The sequence below is a fragment of the Schistocerca americana genome, chromosome 4, assembly GCF_021461395.2.
Source record: "Schistocerca americana isolate TAMUIC-IGC-003095 chromosome 4, iqSchAmer2.1, whole genome shotgun sequence".
NCBI lineage: Eukaryota > Metazoa > Arthropoda > Insecta > Orthoptera > Acrididae > Schistocerca > Schistocerca americana.
In genome coordinates this window covers 274019547-274039412 of record NC_060122.1, presented here as the reverse complement: position 1 = coordinate 274039412, position 19866 = coordinate 274019547, and the positions used below count along the sequence as shown (strand labels likewise).

The 19866-nt window shown below is 39.3% G+C and overlaps 1 protein-coding gene across 1 annotated transcript in view; it reads left to right on the top strand.

Moving 5' to 3' along the window:
* Positions 1–18499, top strand: part of LOC124612675 (CCA tRNA nucleotidyltransferase 1, mitochondrial) — a 56357-nt gene extending 37858 nt beyond the window's left edge. Inside the window, exons 7-10 of the mRNA XM_047140999.1 lie at positions 6916–7028; positions 7506–7609; positions 10753–10925; positions 18121–18499. Of these exons, the coding sequence (XP_046996955.1) occupies positions 6916–7028; positions 7506–7609; positions 10753–10925; positions 18121–18257 (527 nt within the window). The 3' untranslated portion in view covers positions 18258–18499. The remainder of the gene's footprint in view (positions 1–6915; positions 7029–7505; positions 7610–10752; positions 10926–18120) is intronic.
* The last annotated feature ends 1367 nt before the right edge of the window (positions 18500–19866 follow it).

The following is a 19866-nucleotide window of genomic DNA, read 5'->3' as shown; positions in this document are numbered from 1 at the left end:
ATAGATGTCAGTGTGGTTATGCATGTGAGTGTGCGTACTTACACTAGCATAGGAATGTTTCCCTACCTAACTTGCTAAATTAGTTACAAAATTGCAAAATAAGGCATGATAGATACTGCACAAAGAACAGTGTCCACACGTGGTTAAGAAAACAATGCATTTGTTAAACAACTAAACTACTGCAGAAAAATCATGAAATGATCTCAAAATTAAGTAATATCAGAGAAAGTCACTTGCTGATGTGATGGTACTGTATAAAAGCATTGTGTGGTAAGAATATCGGACACTGAACAAAGTCACTACTCTATCCCAGAGTATCCACCAGCACAATACCAATTTTTATCGACATGAGGCACAGAATTAATCATCTCTCTGGGCGAGACTCGAACAACAAGCCTGCCTTAACACAAAAGTGTGCTGGCAGTGACGGGTTGAGTTTGGAACTCGCATAGTACTCATATAGGCACCAACAATTACCGATTGTAATAGCTTGCAGCGCACAACAGCAATTTACACACTGGGCTGCATAGCAGGCATAGAAATAGTGTGGGTGAGTCTTAAAACTTTACAATAGTGTACCGGTATGAAGAGCATCACCATGTGGCATGTCCTCATGGTGAGGCCACAGGTCTGAAGTCAATTTGGATGCTACATGGAGAAGAGAGAGACTGAGAGCAAGGACAGGTCAGCAGAAGCTTCACTAGAAACTGAGCTATTGTTCTGTACCAGTAGCCAGTAACCGTTTTAGGCGGGTATTCAATTGCACAGTAGAATCAACAGTTCGGGGGCAGGAGTAAACACACAAAGTAAAAAACTCGCTGCCCTAGCAGATGGCCAGGCCGCAACAACTAAGGAACATACAGAACTGCTAAGTTCAGTGTGAAGCAAAGAGCCACCACGCCCTAGAAAGAAATTTTGTAGGTAGAGAGTTAGTATTGTATGTTGGATGTTCATATTCCACATGCATCAGTCAGCTATAGGCAATTTGTTGCATTTCTTCATTTTAGTCTGTTGAACTGATTATCAGTTTGTTTCAGTACTTGTTCCATTATGTTTTTTTCTTTTTTCCTCCAAGTCATACTAAGTGAATAGTGTAGTTGTTACTTTGAAAAGGCCACAGTGGATTCCTCTCTCCATTCTTATAAAATGTAAGCAACTACTCCATTACTAATTATGTCATTAAGAAGAAAATACCTCATTAATAAGAATTCTGTGTAATATAAATAAGGGAAGTGGCGAATGCAACAATGCAATGCACGTAAGCCAAAATGGAAACACTGCTGAGCCGAGCTGACTAGTATAGAAAACACACACACACACCACAGCTAGCTAAATTTTCCCAGACAACTACAATGTACCAACACTGTACCTTTACTGGAGTGAGTGGTTGTGTCACGTGCATTTTGTGGAGGGAGAAAGGCATGTGGGAGAATTAAAAGGCATGGGCAGCTGATGGCTGGGAAGGAAGGGCAACAAGCTCATGGGATAGCAGTGTGGCACATATGAACATGCTCTGGCATGGACTGATGAAGTTGTATGTGCCTCAGAATGAAATGGAGTAGTGGTTAGGTAGGGGAACGCACGTACGACAGAAGATGAGTTGTACCGTGGAGGAGTAGGATGTGAATGTAGTTTGGGTGAAGTGGGGAGTATGGGTTTATGCGGGATCCAAGCTACCAGAGATTGAGGGCAGGAGGATTACAGGATCAAAGGATGTTTTGTGAGTGCAATTTCTATCTTTGTGACTCAGAGCAGCTCACATTAAGGTGACAGATGCAGGTGGTACAGTTTGTGAAGAGGTCAGAGGCATAACCTTTCCTACCACAGGCAGGGTCACATGGAAAGCAGTAATGTCATACACCAGTTCCACTGTATCTTTTGCACTGTATTTAAATAGATTCGACCACCAAGCAGCTGTTGACGGAATGCATGCTCACTGTTAAGCTTCAGCTAAGATTAAATAACTTTGTGACCAACTTATACCAGTAACGGGAAGCGGAGCTTCCAGCTCTTACACAATATGCTACAAGCATGCACACACACACACACACACACACACACACACACACACACAGTGTTACCAACTATTGTCCCCGTGTCATCAGTGGTGAGGAGGGCAATGGTGGTGGCCACAACAGCTGTGTGTTTGACTATGCTTCCCCCTCCAGACCTTTCTGCACCCTAGCAGACTGTGGCAAATGGCAACACAGCTACCACGCTAAAGCTGGTATTTGGCCCATACCACTTGACCCACTGAAACGTCGATCACAAAATTATTTTAATTTCATTTTAACCATCCTTTGATAGGATGCACTGCTGAGCACAATATGCTCAACTTCAGTAGCTGCTTCAGAATCCCTCCCATGTCCCTGCTGGATCCTCCTTCCCCTCCCCTCCCCTCTGACCCATCCCCTAAATTAGCTTCTCAGAGCTGTATAGATGAGAAACGTCCTTCAAACACATCCTTCAAATAAAGCTTTTTGTAAGTGACTGTTGATGGTTGATAAGTATTTTGAAAAAAACAAAGAAAGAAAGAACATACCTGTATCATCTGCTGTACAGCTGTATATTTATGCTCTACTGGTTTCAGTTATAACAATCACATGCACAGGAGAAAAACAATGTACATCAATGAATCAAAAAAGCCATATTTACCCAACTATAGGATGACCCTGAGTATAAGACCCTCCCCCCTTTTTTTAGAGGCTCCTTGAGAAAAAATTATTTTTGAAATATTCTGACTAATCAAAATTACAAACTTTTATTGACATAAGATTTCTGCATAAAAAGTTACCATTACATGTATTCTAAACTTGCGCCATGTAATGGTTATCTAAATTTTGATAATAAAAGGAGAAATAAAATAAACAAACAGAAATTGTTTGCATTAATTTTTATCTTCATTGCCCCTTTTGTTTAGCGTGTTGTCTGTGGTACCATTGTTTTTAATCACCGTTGTCATCATCCTAACAAGGCAGTTGTGAAACTTATATCTTCCTTGTTTCAAATATTTGCCCCTTTCTTCCAAATACATTGCAAGTTTATTTTCTTTTTCCTCTTCTTCTTTTATTTTAAAAAGAAAAACACGGAGTGGATTTCACTTCTGTACTGACATAGGATGTTCTAATGTCTTTTGCTACGGAAACATATCATCTGCCCACCACTCTCTTATTGGCTGTGTCACCCCCTTATTGTTTGTGTCACACCTAATTTTGAGCATCGACAACATTGCTGCATGAAACACGAAAGTGCGCCGCTGGCCCCTGGCTTGATTTTTAGCATCTCATGCAGAAATGTACACTATTGCTGAGTATTTGGCCAATTTTAAAGTCATTTTGATTCGGACATTTAGACAAACTGCAGTTTAAATGTGGTAGATGGTCATAAAAAGCCAAAGTACGCAGTATAAATTGCCATGGTTGGAAGCAAGATGAAATTTACTGCGTGCTTGGCACTCACCTCCCCACACTCATTATAATTCTCAGCCAAGCTCGTGTCACTGTTCACACTCCAAGCCTTCTGTAGAGCTGTGGTTGAGCAATAGTGAAAGACAGACAGCCGTATTTTCCAGAGTACAGGTCATATGTAACAACAGCAACTAATACATAAATAAAAAATCTCAATTATGATTCACTCCAAGTCTTGAACTTTCTCTCGTCCCGTGATCCAGTGCTGTGTGTTGGTACTATCTCCACAACGGGTCTTTCCGCTATAATTTATTCTTGCAAAAACAGTTGCTGGTCGTTTAATGTGATATGTTTTGTTTGTTAGATATGTCATTGTGGGTTAATTTTCTTTCTCATTTCATCTGAGTGTCACCATCACGTTCTAAGGCTGGTAATATTTTCCCCAAGTATTCTAATATGTGAATAGCTAACAAATTTTCATTTGTAACTCACTTCATAAATCATTAGTTTCTCATAAACAAATATTATACTGACTTGGGTAAGAATCATGTAATGGTTTTGAAGGACAAGATTTTCACCTATGAATGCTACCTCTACTTAAAAAGCAGCATAAGTGTATGTATAGAGTATCAGTACATGTATGTGAACTTCTGTTTTGCAAACCTATTCAAATACAACAAAAGTTTGTGAGTTGATTGAATTTAATGCTATGTCCTCCTGTGTTTCACAAAGTTGTTGTAGGTCCTAATTCATAGTTTCTCACATATACATCTGTTGCACTAGTGCCACACGTCAAATGTCACATGATTGATTGAGCAAGATCAATACTGTATCAAGTGCTTATTATGTGTATCAGAAAAATCTTGAGCCTGTTTGATAGAAAGTGTTGTTTGCTAAGCTATACCCATTGGAACTCTTCAAAATAAATTTGTATAATACCTCAGTAGCCAAAGTTTCATCTGTAAATGTAAGACGGCCCCTATATTAATCTATTAAACACTGAAAATGTTTATCCCAGCAGCAGTAGTTTAGTTTGCAAATATAAAATGACCTCAATTTTTTTAATGACGAATTTGGAAAAAGAACCTTCTTATAAGCGGCTAAATATAGTACACTTTCGACAGATACAACACAGCCAGACTGCAGAACATACACAGCTGATGATAAGAGTCTCTCTGAACATAATGGTTATAAATGTGCCGTACATTAGCACAATTACATTAACGTATCCACCCAATGCTCTGCCACTTACTTTTCACTCTGAGCTTACACTGAATCTTTGGTGACACAACTTTTATGCATTAATGTTAACTGTGCTAATGTAGTCCGCAGCTCATGGTCTAGTGACTAGCGTTGCTGCCTCTGGATCATCGATTCCTGGGTTCGATTCCCGGCCGGATTGGGGATTTTCTCTGCCTGGGGACTGGTGTTTGTGTCGTCACCATCATCATTTGTGACAGTGGCTTGATTGGATTGCGTGAAAAATTGGGCTGTGTAAAAATTGGGACTTTGTAGGGGCACTGATGGCCATGCAGTTGAGTGCCACAAACCAAATCATCATCATCAGCATTATGTGCTAATGTACAGCATGTTTATATAGATTATGTTCTAACTGACTCTTATGACAGTTATGTATGTTCCACAGTCTGGTTGTTCCATATTTAACAATAATGTAATTTTGATCCATTGATGTACACTGTTTTTCTCCTGTGAAGATGGTTGTTGTAACTGAAACTGGTTGAGAAGAAATATACAGTTGTACAGCTGATGGCACAAATATTGGTTTTTCAACAATGTTGAAACCTGTAATTCTCCTAACTGTTACAGCAACTCTCCTACATCCACCACCATCTGCACTACCTCACTTTGCACATTCAATACTCTAACTTGTTCTATACTCTCACACTCTTCCTTCACAGTCTCCCATTTCCTCTGTTCCACCTCTCCACCCCCAGTTCACTCCTCTACTTCATTGTGTGCCTCGCACAACTCTCCTTGCCTGTGCCAGGATGAGCTCACTGGTGCCACAAACGTTCTGTCAGCTTTCTGCCTCTCACTCCCACCCATTGTCCATTCACCCCTCGTACTCCACCCGGCATGATCCCTCATAGCACCTCTTAAATCTGTCTGTATATTGTTTAGGGAGTTATTCTCTCAAACTATTTTATCATTGTTTCTCATTTACTTTCCCTTTACTATTGATATTGTTAATATTTACAGCCATTCTTACTCAGCTGCTACGTCAATGCTGTTTATCTCGTAGATTCAAATAACTATTACTAGTCTTTTGTCACTGAATTTATATTAATATTTTTAGCCAAACATGTTTCACTTAAAAATATTTTATTACTAATCTAATTTTCTGTCAATGCTCGACAGAGCATAAGAGTAATATAAATAGGAAACACTACCCAAAACGCAAATTTATATTTATTTGGTCACAAGTTTCGGCGTCTTAGGCTATCATCAGGTGACAGCTATTCAACTATCATAACACAATGACCTAAGAACCAAGAAGCTGAAAGCTGGTGCATAACCAAGTAGATATAATTTTGAAGAATATTAGGAAGTGTTTACTATAATTTTTTGGTTTGAGATTTGGTGTTTTTCATGTTTGCAATTTTAGGTCACCGTCATATTTGCAACTGCAGGATAATGATTTAGCACTTACTTTACATGATGCTAAGGAGAAATAAAAGTTAAGTACTAAATCACAATACTGTATTTGTAAATAATGTAAATATTAAAGGTAATCTAAAAGTGGGTTAGCCGTGCAATCTAACACGCTACTTTCCGGGCAGGAAGGTGTGCCAGTCCTCAGCATGAATCTGCCCGGCAGATTAGTGTTTAGGTCCAGTGTGTCAGCCAGTCTGTGGATGGTTTTTAAGGTGATTTCCCATCTGCCTTGGCGAATGCGGGCTGGTTCTCCTTATTCTGCCTTAGTTACACTAGGTCGGCGATGGCTGCACAAAAACTTTCTCCACGTACCTGTACGCCATAATTACTCTACCATGCAAACATTGGGGTTACACTCGTCTGGTGTGAGATGTTCCCAGGGGGGATCCACTGGGGGCCACACCGCACAATAACCCTGGTTTCAGTGTGGGGCGGCGGTGGGGTGAGTGGACTACTGTAGCCTGTTGTTGTGTTGTGTACTACTGAGGGCTGCGGTGGAGACGAAGCCTCTCCATTGTTTCTAGGTCCCCTGTTCCATACAATCTAAAAGTGCTGCCATGGAACACTATACGTCGCAAAACAAAATATTTATAGTTCATTGAACAGTTACAATAAACATTCAGTTACAAAAGATGACTAATAGTTACTCTTATCCGCAAGGTAAACAGAGTATCACTTTAATTTTGTATTTTCATACTGAAGAATTAATTTTCAGTCAGTAAACAACTTAATATTTATAATTTTACCATTACCTTGATACATAGCTTTATTTTGTGAAATCAGAATAGATAAACTTCTATTACAGATTTGTATTTCATCTTGTTCTTACCAGGTTTACCCAGTGATCCAAACATTGAAGAACTTCAAGCAGTATGGAAGAGACGTGGAAGTGAGGGGTTTAAAGCAATGACTTTACTAACATCACTGCTTAGAAGCCAAGAACAGGTAAGGACCTGTTTGTTTTGAGTATGTAATTTAAAAAATGGAATTAAATGATGTCAAAAATGGAAGGAAAAGAGTGCAGACTATTAGATATAGTGGACGTCTGAGCTTTCTATATGTATTCTGATACTTATCCACCCAACTTTCTGCCACTTACTTTCCACACTGAGCTTACACTGCATCTTTGATTACTTTGTTACTGACACAACATTTGAGTTAACATTAATGCTTTTTTTTCCAAATATTTGTATGTATCACTTATATCTACCAGCCATAGAATGTTAAATTTTAAAATTAACATTCTAATTTTAAAAAATTGAAGATTCTTTTTGGCTAAATGAAGTACAGAAACATTTTCTTTCTTAAGACATAAGCTGCGTGAGTACACTAATTGTATAATGTAAAAGAGTGTCCTTTTTTTTGTTTACTTACTTCTGACCAGCATTGCAAATATGTAGAAAGCTTTTGAATTTCTTTTAGGTTATGAATTTCCACGGACGTGTGAAACTGTCAGCATATGACCGTGATTTGGGTCTATTCATTGTAGAAAATCGAGAAGACAAAATATCAGTAAATCCATTGAGGTGAGAATATTTTTCCTGATTTTTTTTATATTGTTAATTAAATAATGTTAAAGATATGAGGGTTGGAACTTTAATAGTGGCAGCTATTTATTCACAACTGATACAAAACAGTTACATGTTTGCACCTGTTACTGTCCTTCAGAGTAGTCACCAGCGTTGTGTAGAACCCGTTGCCAGCAATGTGGAAAGTGTAGTATACTGTTAACAGAGCCTGTTCTGTTGGTGGTGCGAATGAAACGGTCTACTGCCTCTCGAATCTCTGGAACTGTTCTGAAGCGAATGCCATGAAGTGGTTCCTTCATCTTCAGAATCAAATCAAAGTCACAAAGACTTAAGTCCGGGGAGTGTGGTGGATGGTAAAGTACTTCCCAGACCCATTGACCAAACATAGCAGCCACAGCTTGCACTGTATGCGCCCGCGCATTGTCATGCAAAATTATAGGTGGGTTGTTCAGAAAGTGTTGCCGCTTCTTTCGCAAAGCTGGTTGCAGGTGATGCTCTGAAAACGAGCAGTAATACTGTGCATTGACAGTCTGCCGTGGAGTGTAATGCATTAGGATAACACCATCACGGTCGTACATGAGAATCCCCATAACTTTCACCATACTGGGGCTCTGATGCAATTTTGACTTATGTAGTTACCCATAATGACGCCTTTCTTTGAATTGACGTTTCAGTTATGGCTCATACGATGTGGCCCATGTCTCATCCAGTGTTACGATACGGTGTAAGAAAGCCTCTCCTTCACACTCATAGCACTCCAAGTGAGTGTAAACAGCTTCATAGCGCATCCAGTTCTGCATTTCCGTTAAGTCATGTGGAACCCATCGTGGTGCAATTTTTCGCATGCCCACGTTCCTTCAGGATGCAAAGCACAGTCGTATGTGCTAATCTGATTTTGTGGGCGAGCTCACGAATCATATGGCATTGATCGCAGTCCACTAATGCGGCAACATCATGCACTCCTTCTTCAGAGATGCTAGGAGAACCTGCCCCAATCATATCTGCCACAGTTTGCCAACATTTGTTGAAGGCTTTTACCCAATGTGCCACTGTTCTGTACAGCAATGCCGATTCCCTGCACACTTCTTGAAGACCTTGATGACGCTGTCATGCTGTACAACCTCTGGCACATTCAATCTTGATCCAACTCTATTGTTCCTGTTTTGAAAACATAGTGACACCGTTACGTTAGACCGTGTGCTCACAAGTGACTGTGTTTCCCTCGATTGTGTGCATGCCGGTGACATGGGATGGGCAAGTCCATTTGCTCAGAGGTAAGTTAGGTATGTCAGCAACGTGTGCTATCAGCGACAATAGTAGATTCCATTGCATAGTTTCCCCACAGCAGTGTTGCCACTATTTAATTTCCAGCCTACGTATAGTAATATATACATGAATAAAAATTCATTAATGCGACTTATACTCCTTCAAGTGACATTTTTATACGTCCTGTTTCTTATTTATTATTGTGACATATCATTAGTGTCTTTGCAGGTGTTGATATATTAAGGAAAACATTCATTTATTTGCTAACATATGTTATTAGTAATAGTCCTAAAAAAGATGTTGTGCCACTGTGTTTGACCTGCTCGCCCAGATAATTGTGGAAGGATCTGCAGTCTAACAAAGAACTGTGCTTGAAATATTTCACAAATGCAAAAATTTGATAGCACTGAAATCCTGTGAGGAGGCAAAAGGGAGGAAAACAGAAAACTTGAAGTTAGGATCATTTAAACATTGTCTGGAAACATAACCCACCTGACATTCACTTCCTCTTCATGTATTTTCTGAAAGTATGTTGGAATGTAGGTGACAAAATGGATGAAATGCTTACAAGTAGCAAATAGCAATAGTATTCCACAATATATTTTGAAAAGAAATTACATTTTTTTGTCGTGAATCAAGTACCCGTGCTGTCATAAATTGTCCATACATTGAGATAATATACCAAGATCTTACTTCCACTGCCTCCACCCCCCTTCAGTCTGGAACCATGTGACCGCTACGGTCGCAGGTTCGAATCCTGCATCGGACATGGATGTATGTGATGTCCTTAGGTTGGTTAGGTTTAAGTGGTTCTAAGTTCTAGGGGACTGATGACCTCAGATGTTAAGTCCCTCCACTGTTCATCGTTCTCTTCCTTGCTTGCCATTTGAGCTCATGCTATTCATATAGCTGCTTCTCTTTTATCCACAAAATTCTTTAACTTTTCTGTGGGTAGATCTATCTTTGCTACAGTCATGCATGCTTCTACAGCTGTGCATTTCTCCTCTAGCCATTCCCACTTTGCCATTGTGAACTTCGTGTCAGTCTTATTTTTTAGGTATCTGTGTCCATTTTGTCTGCTTCACTTGCTGCATTTTTATCTTTTCTGATTTTGTCTATTAAATTCAATGTCATTATCAAAAGGAAAACTCATGTGGGAAAGTATAAAATTGGGAGATAATATTAATGTCCATTAATTCTTACCATAAGGAAATAAATCTTCAATAATGCCAGTACACATACATAAAAATACATGTACTTTTACTCGTCTTTGTCTTTTTGCCTATTTGATCCTCTGCTGCCTTTATATTTCATCTCTCAAAACTATCCAATCACCTGATACTGTAAAAATTAAGGTATCTTTGCATATTTCACATACAGTGACACTTTTTGCATATTGAATCAATTTTGGCGTGAGAGTAAATCCATTTTGAAGCAAATGAGCCACAAGCTTGACTCCTGAAAATGCAATTCAGTTTTTAGTAGAAGTATTGCATGTTAAGTGCTAACATTAAATACAAGTAGCAAGTTAATGCTTTTAACATTTTTAGAGTAATATTATGGAACGTCATTGTTAACTACAAAACCACGGAAACTCTAGAGCATTCAGACAGCTTGTATTTGCAGTTATCCCACATTCTTGGCCTTGAAGAGAGATATTTTATCTTCATATCCTTTAGATCTAAGAGGCAGTGATCTATAATGATTCAGTCAGAAAGTTATCTATGAAAACTAAGTGTAAATAAAGATTGAGTTTGAGGTGTAGTAAGACATATGTAATCATATGATTTTGGAGCATAGGCAGACATTGCAATGATGTATTGTTTGTGCCCTTTATAACTGAAATAATACATTTTCTAATCATATTCTTCCAGGCCGTATCAGGCATTGGTCATTAACTCAAAATATAAAGCTCCTGACTGCAGAGATTATGCAAGAGAAGTTCTCAAATATAGAGGTGACCATCAGCTACTGGCTGAATTTGACAGTTGGGAACTCCCAAGATTTCCATTAAATGGCAACATGTTAAGGGAGAAAGGTGTTCCAGGTTTGTAAATAATTATTTTATTTTATGATTATTGTGTTTCTGTGGATCATTTTCCAGCGGGTCCTCAAACACAGTGCAATGACAAAGTGAACTTATTGTTTACAAATTTCCTTTATGTCCTTGAAGATGTGGGATTAATTTGAATTAACTGCTGAATTTATTTATGCCCTTTGCCTGATTTTAAATCAGACTTATTCTGCAGTTTTTTCATAAATAATTAAAAGGTAAGAATGCATCACATAGTTAAGACACTGAGCTGTCAACAAGTACCTAAACAAGATGGAAAATGTTGTTAGCTTGTCAGAGCTATAGAGTACAGACGCATCTGTATGACTAAATTGTCTTGGCTGACTACACTGTGATGGTTCTGCTGCTTGGCTGGGATGAGAGACTGTCAGACAGAGTGGCACAGGAGAGAAAACTGATGGGAGCTGGAGGGAAGCTTAGAGAACGGTGGCTGCCAGTTAGGAAGGAGACGCAACAGTTGCACTGAACAGAAGAGCAGCCTCTGTAGGCAAGGGGACTTACGCACAGCACATAATGACATGGGAGTTTATGTGGGGGGTGGGGGGGGGTAAAACATAGGAAGAAGGAGATTGTGGAAAGTAGGGTGGGAGTGCAGGATGAGTGAAGTGAGGGTCCATGGGACAAGGATGGAGGTGAACATGGAGCATGGAATAGCAGAGATTGAGGCCAGGAGGATTACAGGATCAAATGATATTTTGCAAGGACAACTCCCATCTACATCAGGGTGTATACGACCGGGGGATCCGGGAAAAACCCGAGACTTTTTTCATCTGGGGGAAAACCAAAAAAACCTAGGAATTTTTTAGAATTCTGGGAATTTTTCGTTGTTTTAGTTTTCAGTTAAATTTTTGTAATTTTGAATGGTGAGAACCGCTGCTCTAACAAAGGATGGTACTGTATCCCGCTACTGCAGAATAATACTGCAGCATTAAAACGAGAGAAAAAAATGAAAATAAAACTTAAATTGCAAAGGAAGTGCGCCATGTAAAATAACACAGTGCTCGTGCGAGCCTCTGCCAACAGCAACATGTGTCAAAGGCTTTCGGAAGACTATGCAATGCTTCATTACAACAAATTGCCTTCGATGAGCGTGACGTCAAAACTGTTTACATTAGACTCATTTAATCAGTCACGAGTGGGCTCATGCACACGCGCAGTTGATTCGCGTATGAGTAGTACCTTCTCCCACTTCTGGCTGCAGAAATGTGGCTGTTGGCTGTGTAAGCAGCAGTAGCGGCAACCAGCCACATGGGGAACCAGGAAAAGTTTTACTGGCGCGCCCAAGCTGCCAGATTCACACGTGTGCAGCAGGCCATGATCTAGTGGGGAGTGGGGGCAAACCGTGGTATCTGAACCGGGCGGCAATTTCGGGGGGAGGGGCAAATTCATATTATTCAGGAAAAAAAACCTTGTTTCACAAAGCACCTAGCATCCATCGCACGTCAGTCTATCGATTATTCATACAATTTTGAAACACACCCCTGCTGGGTTTTGAACACATTCTAAGTTGATTTCTGAACGAATTATAACTTGATTTTTGAATGCGTGCATAGTGTACATGATGTCTCTGCCAGGGGAATCCTCGTCAAATCTAGAAATAGACTTTCCTGCAGACAAAACGGGATGTGGCTATACGAGCCTAGCGGAATAAGGCTGAACCGGTGAATGCCAACTGCTGCTTGTTTATGTGGTTGATTCAGTTTGCGAATGTTCAGCATTGTTATAATTAGTAGCGAAATCCATAGATTCAGACTATCAGAGTGGAAATAAATGACTAACAGGTAAGAAAGATTATGTACAGGGCTATTACAAATGATTGAAGCGATTTCATAAATTCACTGTAGCTCCATTCATTGACATATGGTCACGACACACTACAGATACGTAGAAAAACTCATAAAGTTTTGTTTGGCTGAAGCCGCACTTCAGGTTTCTGCCGACAGAGCACTCGAGAGTGCAGTGAGACAAAATGGCAACAGGAGCCGAGAAAGCATATGTCGTGCTTGAAATGCACTCACATCAGTCAGTCATAACAGTGCAACGACACTTCAGGACGAAGTTTAACAAAGATCCACCAACTGCTAACTGCATTCGGCGATGGTATGCGCAGTTTAAAGCTTTTGGATGCCTCTGTAAGGGGAAATCAACGGGTCGGCCTGCAGTGAGCGAAGAAACGGTTGAACGCGTGCGGGCAAGTTTCACGCGTAGCCCGCAGAAGTCGATGAATAAAGCAAGCAGGGAGCTAAACGTACCACAGCCGACGGTTTGGAAAATCTTACGGAAAAGGCTAAAGCAGAAGCCTTACCGTTTACAATTGCTACAAGCCCTGACACCCGATGACAAAGTCAAACGCTTTGAATTTTCGGCGCTGTTGCAACAGCTCATGGAAGAGGATGCGTTCAGTGCGAAACTTGTTTTCAGTGATGAAGCAACATTTTTTCTTAATGGTGAAGTGAACAGACCCAATGTGCGAATCTGGGCGATAGAGAATCCTCACGCATTCGTGTAGCAAATTCACAATTCAGCAAAAGTTAACGTGTTTTGTGCAATCTCACGGTTTAAAGTTTACGGCCCCTTTTTCTTCTGCGAAAAAAACATTACAGGACACGTGTATCTGGACATGCTTGAAAATTGGCTCATGCCACAACTGGAGACCGACAGCGCCGACTTCATCTTTCAACAGGATGGTGCTCCAGCGCACTTCTCAAACAGGAGATTGGAAAACCGATGGATCGGTCATGGTGGAGATCATGATCAGCAATTTATGTCATGGCCTCCACGCTCTCCCAACTTAACCCCATGCGATTTCTTTCTGTGGGGTTATGTGAAAGATTCAGTGTTTAAACCTCCTCTACCAAGAAACGTGCCAGAACTGTGAGCTCGCATCAACGATGCTTTCGAACTCATTGATGGGGACATGCTGCGCCGAGTGTGGGAGGAACTTGATTATAGGCTTGATGTCTGCCGAATCACTAAAGGGGCACATATCGAACATTTGTGAATGCCTAAAAAAACTTTTTGAGTTTTTGTATGTGTGTGCAAAGCATTGTGAAAATATCTCGAATAATAAAGTTATTGTAGATCTGTGAAATCGCTTCAATCATTTGTAATAATCCTGTATTATCTTTTCGGCGTATCCAAGAAAGTGAAATTTTGGCAGAAATTTTTTGACCAGATCGCTACACTAGACAGGACCAGTTGTAGTCCCCGGCTAGCAGCCGCTTAAGTTCCATTCTGAGAGTAGTGCGGAAAACGCATTGTACGAACACGTAATAACGCCTAACCGGAGAATAATCGCTGGATAACTAAACCGGTGATTGTGGCAGGGCTAGTGAAGTTAACCGGAGAATGAGTTTTGACAGTGGTAGGACTAGTTACAGAATTAGTGATGACAAGAAATGTTCAAATGTGTGTGAAATATTATGGGACTTAACTGCTAAGGTCATCAGTCCCTAAGCTTACACACTACTTAATCTAAATTATCCTAAGGACAAACACACACACCCATGCCCGAGGGAGGATTCGAACCTTCACCGGGACCAGCTGCACAGTCCATGACTGCAGCGCCCTAGACCGCTCGGCTAATCCCGCACTGCAGTGATAACAAGACTGTTTGTTAGAACATGGAAGGAGAAGAAATGGGGACATCACACAAATTATGGAAGAATATGACGATTCCAAATTTATACAAAAATTTCGTTCTACTACTTTTTGGTCTCATGCAGGAGAAACTGGAGCGTATGAATGAAATGTGAAACTTATTTCCTAACGTAAAGCTTTTTGCTTATAGTAGGCCAAATAGGTATTTCGTGTTGGTACTTCATGAATTATATTTTGGTGTATTATAAATGATCACTATTGCCAAAACAGTCTCGCTTATTTGGAGTGTGTTACAATTGCTGCAATATTAGAAAGGCCTATTTTGTTTTCTCAAGCACACAGTGACCAAATAGACGTAATCAGATCAAGAAACCACACCAGTCTTGGGTACTATTTGTATTAGCAGCTTTTTCAGTATTAGACGACGACATTTTTATTTTTCATGTAGCAAAACGTTTGACAATAAGGTAATAGTCCTTTTGCAGAAAGGAAAGCACGTCATGTAAAGCTGTAGCAAGATTAGAGAGAAAAATTGCTAGGACCTAAGGATTGAAGAAATGTGTACTGTCTTGCCTGTCCCTTGTCTTTACTGGGTTTAGTTGTCCTATATTTAATTTTATGTCACACAGAAGAGCAAGTTATTAGCTAATAGGCAATAAAGAGTCCAGTTTTTCTAAAGAGCTCGTGTTCTCCTGGTTACAAATTATCGCATCCAGTCTTAATTGCGAGGGCTTTTTTTTTACCAAAAAAAAAAAAGGAAAGAAAAAAAGAAAAGAGGGCAGGATGTCAAACCGGCCGACTGGGAGCAGGAGAGGCACTACAGGACATTTTAATTTCAATTGTCCTGAAATAGTTTGATGGCATCCATTACAAAATATATACAACCTTTGAGTTCCACGGAGCGAAATACAGTGACTTGTGGTATAACAATGTTGTTTGAAGATGCGTGGCACTGCACTGCACTGAACACTTAAGACCAAATAACGTGTCTTACATTTACTCGAAGATGTATCTTTTATGTATCGGACTCTTCAGAAAATGTGAGCTACAAAATGAACTTATTTTTGCGAATTTCTGTGGCTGGGAGCTATCAAGTGAATTAAAATACATTCACATAATTACAGAAGGCTAAAATATGTTACTAGTTTCAGATTTTATTTTATTTCCACCATTCTGACAGTCAAGCATTAATCACCTTGCAGAATAGTGAAGTTATTTTTGTCGGTTTGATAAATAAATTTGGCTTTTATTAAGCTTTTCTGCTGAGGCAGTCAATTTATTCCACACTATTGGCTAGTTTCAACTGTTTGCTGCATTTCAGGTGCACGTTTTCAACTTCTAGCACGTATGGCATTACGCCATAATAAAGAACCAAGCATGAGATAATACAGTACTGGCACTCCAAGAAAATTTACGTCCCGAAAATCACACTGAAAAGCTTCATATCTGGTTGAGGCCTACGTCATTGGGAATCTGGACATACGAATGTGCACTGTAAGGCGAACTATGCATTTTAGTATGGTTCATGAAATTCCGACGCTCTTGGATTATCCTCTAATGTCTTGTTTCTTTTATGACATAATGTAAGATCTTTTAATGTTTTACTCGTACGAACATACGAGCTTCGTACGTCACTGTAGCTGTGCAAGCGCAGTGATGCCTTTTATCTGGTGCTCTCTGGCAACTGCTGAAATGAATCTATTTCTAACAGGTCACGGGAAAACATTGCGAATTGTTGTTCGGAAAGCGTTATTTTCAAAATCAATTTCCTATTTATGAAAGATGAACTATGTGCGCGAATGTACGATGAATTTCTTAAATCATCAGTGTTTGGTCTTTTAAAAATCAGCTCTTTGATGACGAGCCATTTAGAAGAATTTTGAGCCCAGAAGATCAGAGATTTATGTCGGTATTAAGTTTTGCTGGCATGTTTCTGTGATGTATCTTAAAGTGTAACATGCACTAAACAGATCAACATTATATGTGAAAGCTTAGCTTCTCTTGTAGCTTATTAATCTTAGAGACAAATATTATATGTGAAAGCTTTGCTTTTCATGTAGCAACACTATGTATATTAATTTAAACCATTAACTTTTCCTGTTGGTGGAATTGGAATTTATACTTCCGTAATACGAAAATATGCAGCGTACATGTTGCTGCACATCAAAGATCTTTCCAAAACGTGTTTTTTCGTCCTGAGTATCGTTTTCTGAAGTGCCAGGAAATTCTACGCTGCTGTATAAAACCATATCCTATCAAAGGATACGTTTTACAGTTCCGAAGGAAGGTATGCTGCCACTTAACATGGCAAAAATGTATTTTTAACCGAGAGATCCGGGAAAAATCTGGGAATTTTTTTTCCTTGTCCGCGTATACACCCTTTACATAATTCAGAGAAGCTGATGTAGGTGGGAGGGTCCAGGTGACACATGTTGTGAAGTGGCCATTGGAATTGATCGTGTTGTGCTCAGCAGCACGTTTGCCACTGCTCTTGGCCACAGTCTTAGTGGTGACCATTCATTTGGATGGACAGCTGCTTGGTGGTATTGCTAGCAAGAAAAGGTGCACAAAAATTATGGCAGAGCTGATGTACCACCTTCACAGTTGGCCCTGTCTTTGACAGGGCAAGATAGTCCTATGTCAGGACTCTAGTAGGATATTATGGGTGGATGTTTTGGATAGATATTGCAATATTGCACGTTGGGCTTCCACCAAGGTAGGGCCCATCCAGCAAGGGCTAAGGAGTAAGGATGGACTAGGATATTTTGTAGATTGAGTGGTTTGTGTAATACCGTTTTGCTGTAACAAAATAAATTAATACTGTGGAGCTTCTAAAACTTTGTCCTTTTAATTTATAAACCCAGCAAAGTATCTCTCAAGTTATCACAGAGAAATGTGTTCCTGTATAAAATCACAAACAGAAGACATCAGAAGGAAAAGAAAAGCAAACATTTGAAATCCATTTTCAAAATTTGTCTGGTGGTGATCTTCTTATACTACATTGTTACTGTTCATTATTAAATTTTCAGATGTGGCATAAGGAAAAAGTTCATCTAATGTAGAAAAGTGATTGAAACTGTTAAAGATTGGCAGAGTACCTATTATGTGCCCCTTCTTAGATAACGTTTATTGTGAATGCTGTGTAGTAATTGCCCCACCAAGTGTTTATAAAAAGACTGTGTAGGCTAAACACATTTATAAAAGAGAAAAAAGTAACAGATGTTAAAAGTAATTTAGTAGACTCTAATATTTTTAGCATGGTCTCATTAAACCATTGCATGTGCAAAAGTAGGCCCTACATGGTCTCCTCCTTCCTTTGTGTGAAATATAATTTGATACTAAATGTTGCTGGCTTGAGTGAGTGATAAAGAAATGGCTTCATTTTCATTAGTGATTGCCTACAAGAAGTACTTTTTAACACTTCTTTGCTTGTAATGAATTACTACTATTTTCTAGTTACTTCTGTTAGATAGTGGTTGTATTATTGCCTCCCATTTTACGGCACTATTTTGCTTCTAATATGAGCTACGTGCAATTTCACAAGTTAATATCTTGCATTCTTTTTCAGGAGGGAAGATTACTGGGCTGGTAATGAAACAGTTGAAAGAAATATGGATTGAAAGTGATTTCAACATGTCCCCAGAAGATTTACTGGCTCAGATACCAGCTATTGCCAATACACTAGGAATTGACATAAAAAGATAAAATGAGCAGTAATAAAGATACTTATTTCGATTTATTAAAAGAATAACTGTCACATTCTTGTAAACAATTTTATACTGTAACAAACAAACTATGTGCAAAATGTTACTGCAAAGCAATAGTGGGGCAGCAGCAAGACACTGGATTCACTCTTAAAGCTCAGATCTCTAACTGACCATCCAGATTTAGGTTTTCTGTATTGTCCTCAGTCTCCTAATTAAAATGTTGTATTGATTCTTTTGGAATGGGTGCTCCATCCTTGTCCTGGCCTAGCTAGTTTTCCATCTCTAATGACCTCGTTCTTGAAGAGATGTTAAACCCTTATCTCCTTTCCTCCTTTTTATAATGCTACAGCAGCCTATTTCCAATTGTCATATAAGCTCAAATTAGAATGTGATCATATGCACTCCATGGATCAATAAAAACTGGTTCAAGTTACATATTCAGAAATAGGTTTGCTGACTCAGTCACCATAAAAATTATTTTTTCAACAAATTAAAATTTGTGTGCCAGACCAGGCAGCATAGTATCAATACACTATCCAGGCATGCGTTATGGACTAGCTCAAAGATTAAAAAATATGAAAAAGGAAAAAAGGCACATTGAAACCTTGAATCAGTCCATTGGCACAGATAGTGCAGTTGTTAGTTTAAAATGAATATGGATGAAGATAGTGAAAATCTGGCTGTCAAGATGACACTCAACTATTCAACAGAGAAAAAGCTACACCCCATGGTGTATTTGAGTTTACCAAAATGCTATTTGGATTTAGTAATGCAGTAATTGATGGATGAGGTAACACATGAGATACCATTTTACTACATATACATGGACAATATTATTGTCATGTCACACAAAGAGGCAGATATCTTGACCACCTTTGGCAGATATTTACGCAGCTTGCTCATTAATCCACCAAAATGTGTCACAAGAGTAACAGAAATACCGTTTCTGGGATACTCAACCAGTGGGCAAGAAGTATGCCCACTGCAAAATAGAGCCATTACCACATTTCCAGAGCCTTTTACAATATGTAAGCTAAGGGGTTTCTATGGCAATCATCTTCCAAAGAAGATTGCTGCCTGTCTCAATGCAGTTCTTAAAAGTTCTCCAAAACCAGGAGATACACATAGGAGTACAAGCATTCTTCAGAAATTAGCACCACCCAAGGTGTGACATCTAGACTGTATGATACAGTTCACTACTGATATCAGTTAGTTAGTTGTGTGCAGAATGTGCCAGCAGGTGACCCTTACCACATTGAGACAACTATTTAAAAAATATATTTTTGAAGCTCTTGAGAGTGCACAGAAGATTGATGAATTAAAATTGTGACTTGTTTCTTCGTCCATTTTGAAACTTCAGCACATCAGCATACCAACTGCTAATGCAAGGCAGTATTGTGATATCTCAGCACTGAATGCACAACTCTTTGTTACGGCTGAGTTTCAGCATTGTACTGTACATACAGTCAGTCAACAGTGCATTTGTTTGGCAAAGATATAAAAGGATAAAAATTTCATCTGGCAGTCCGTCACATGTCAGTAAAATTAAATTAGTCATCATGGTGCCTCTGGTTTTTACATAGGCCAGAAGCACTCTTGATGAAAGA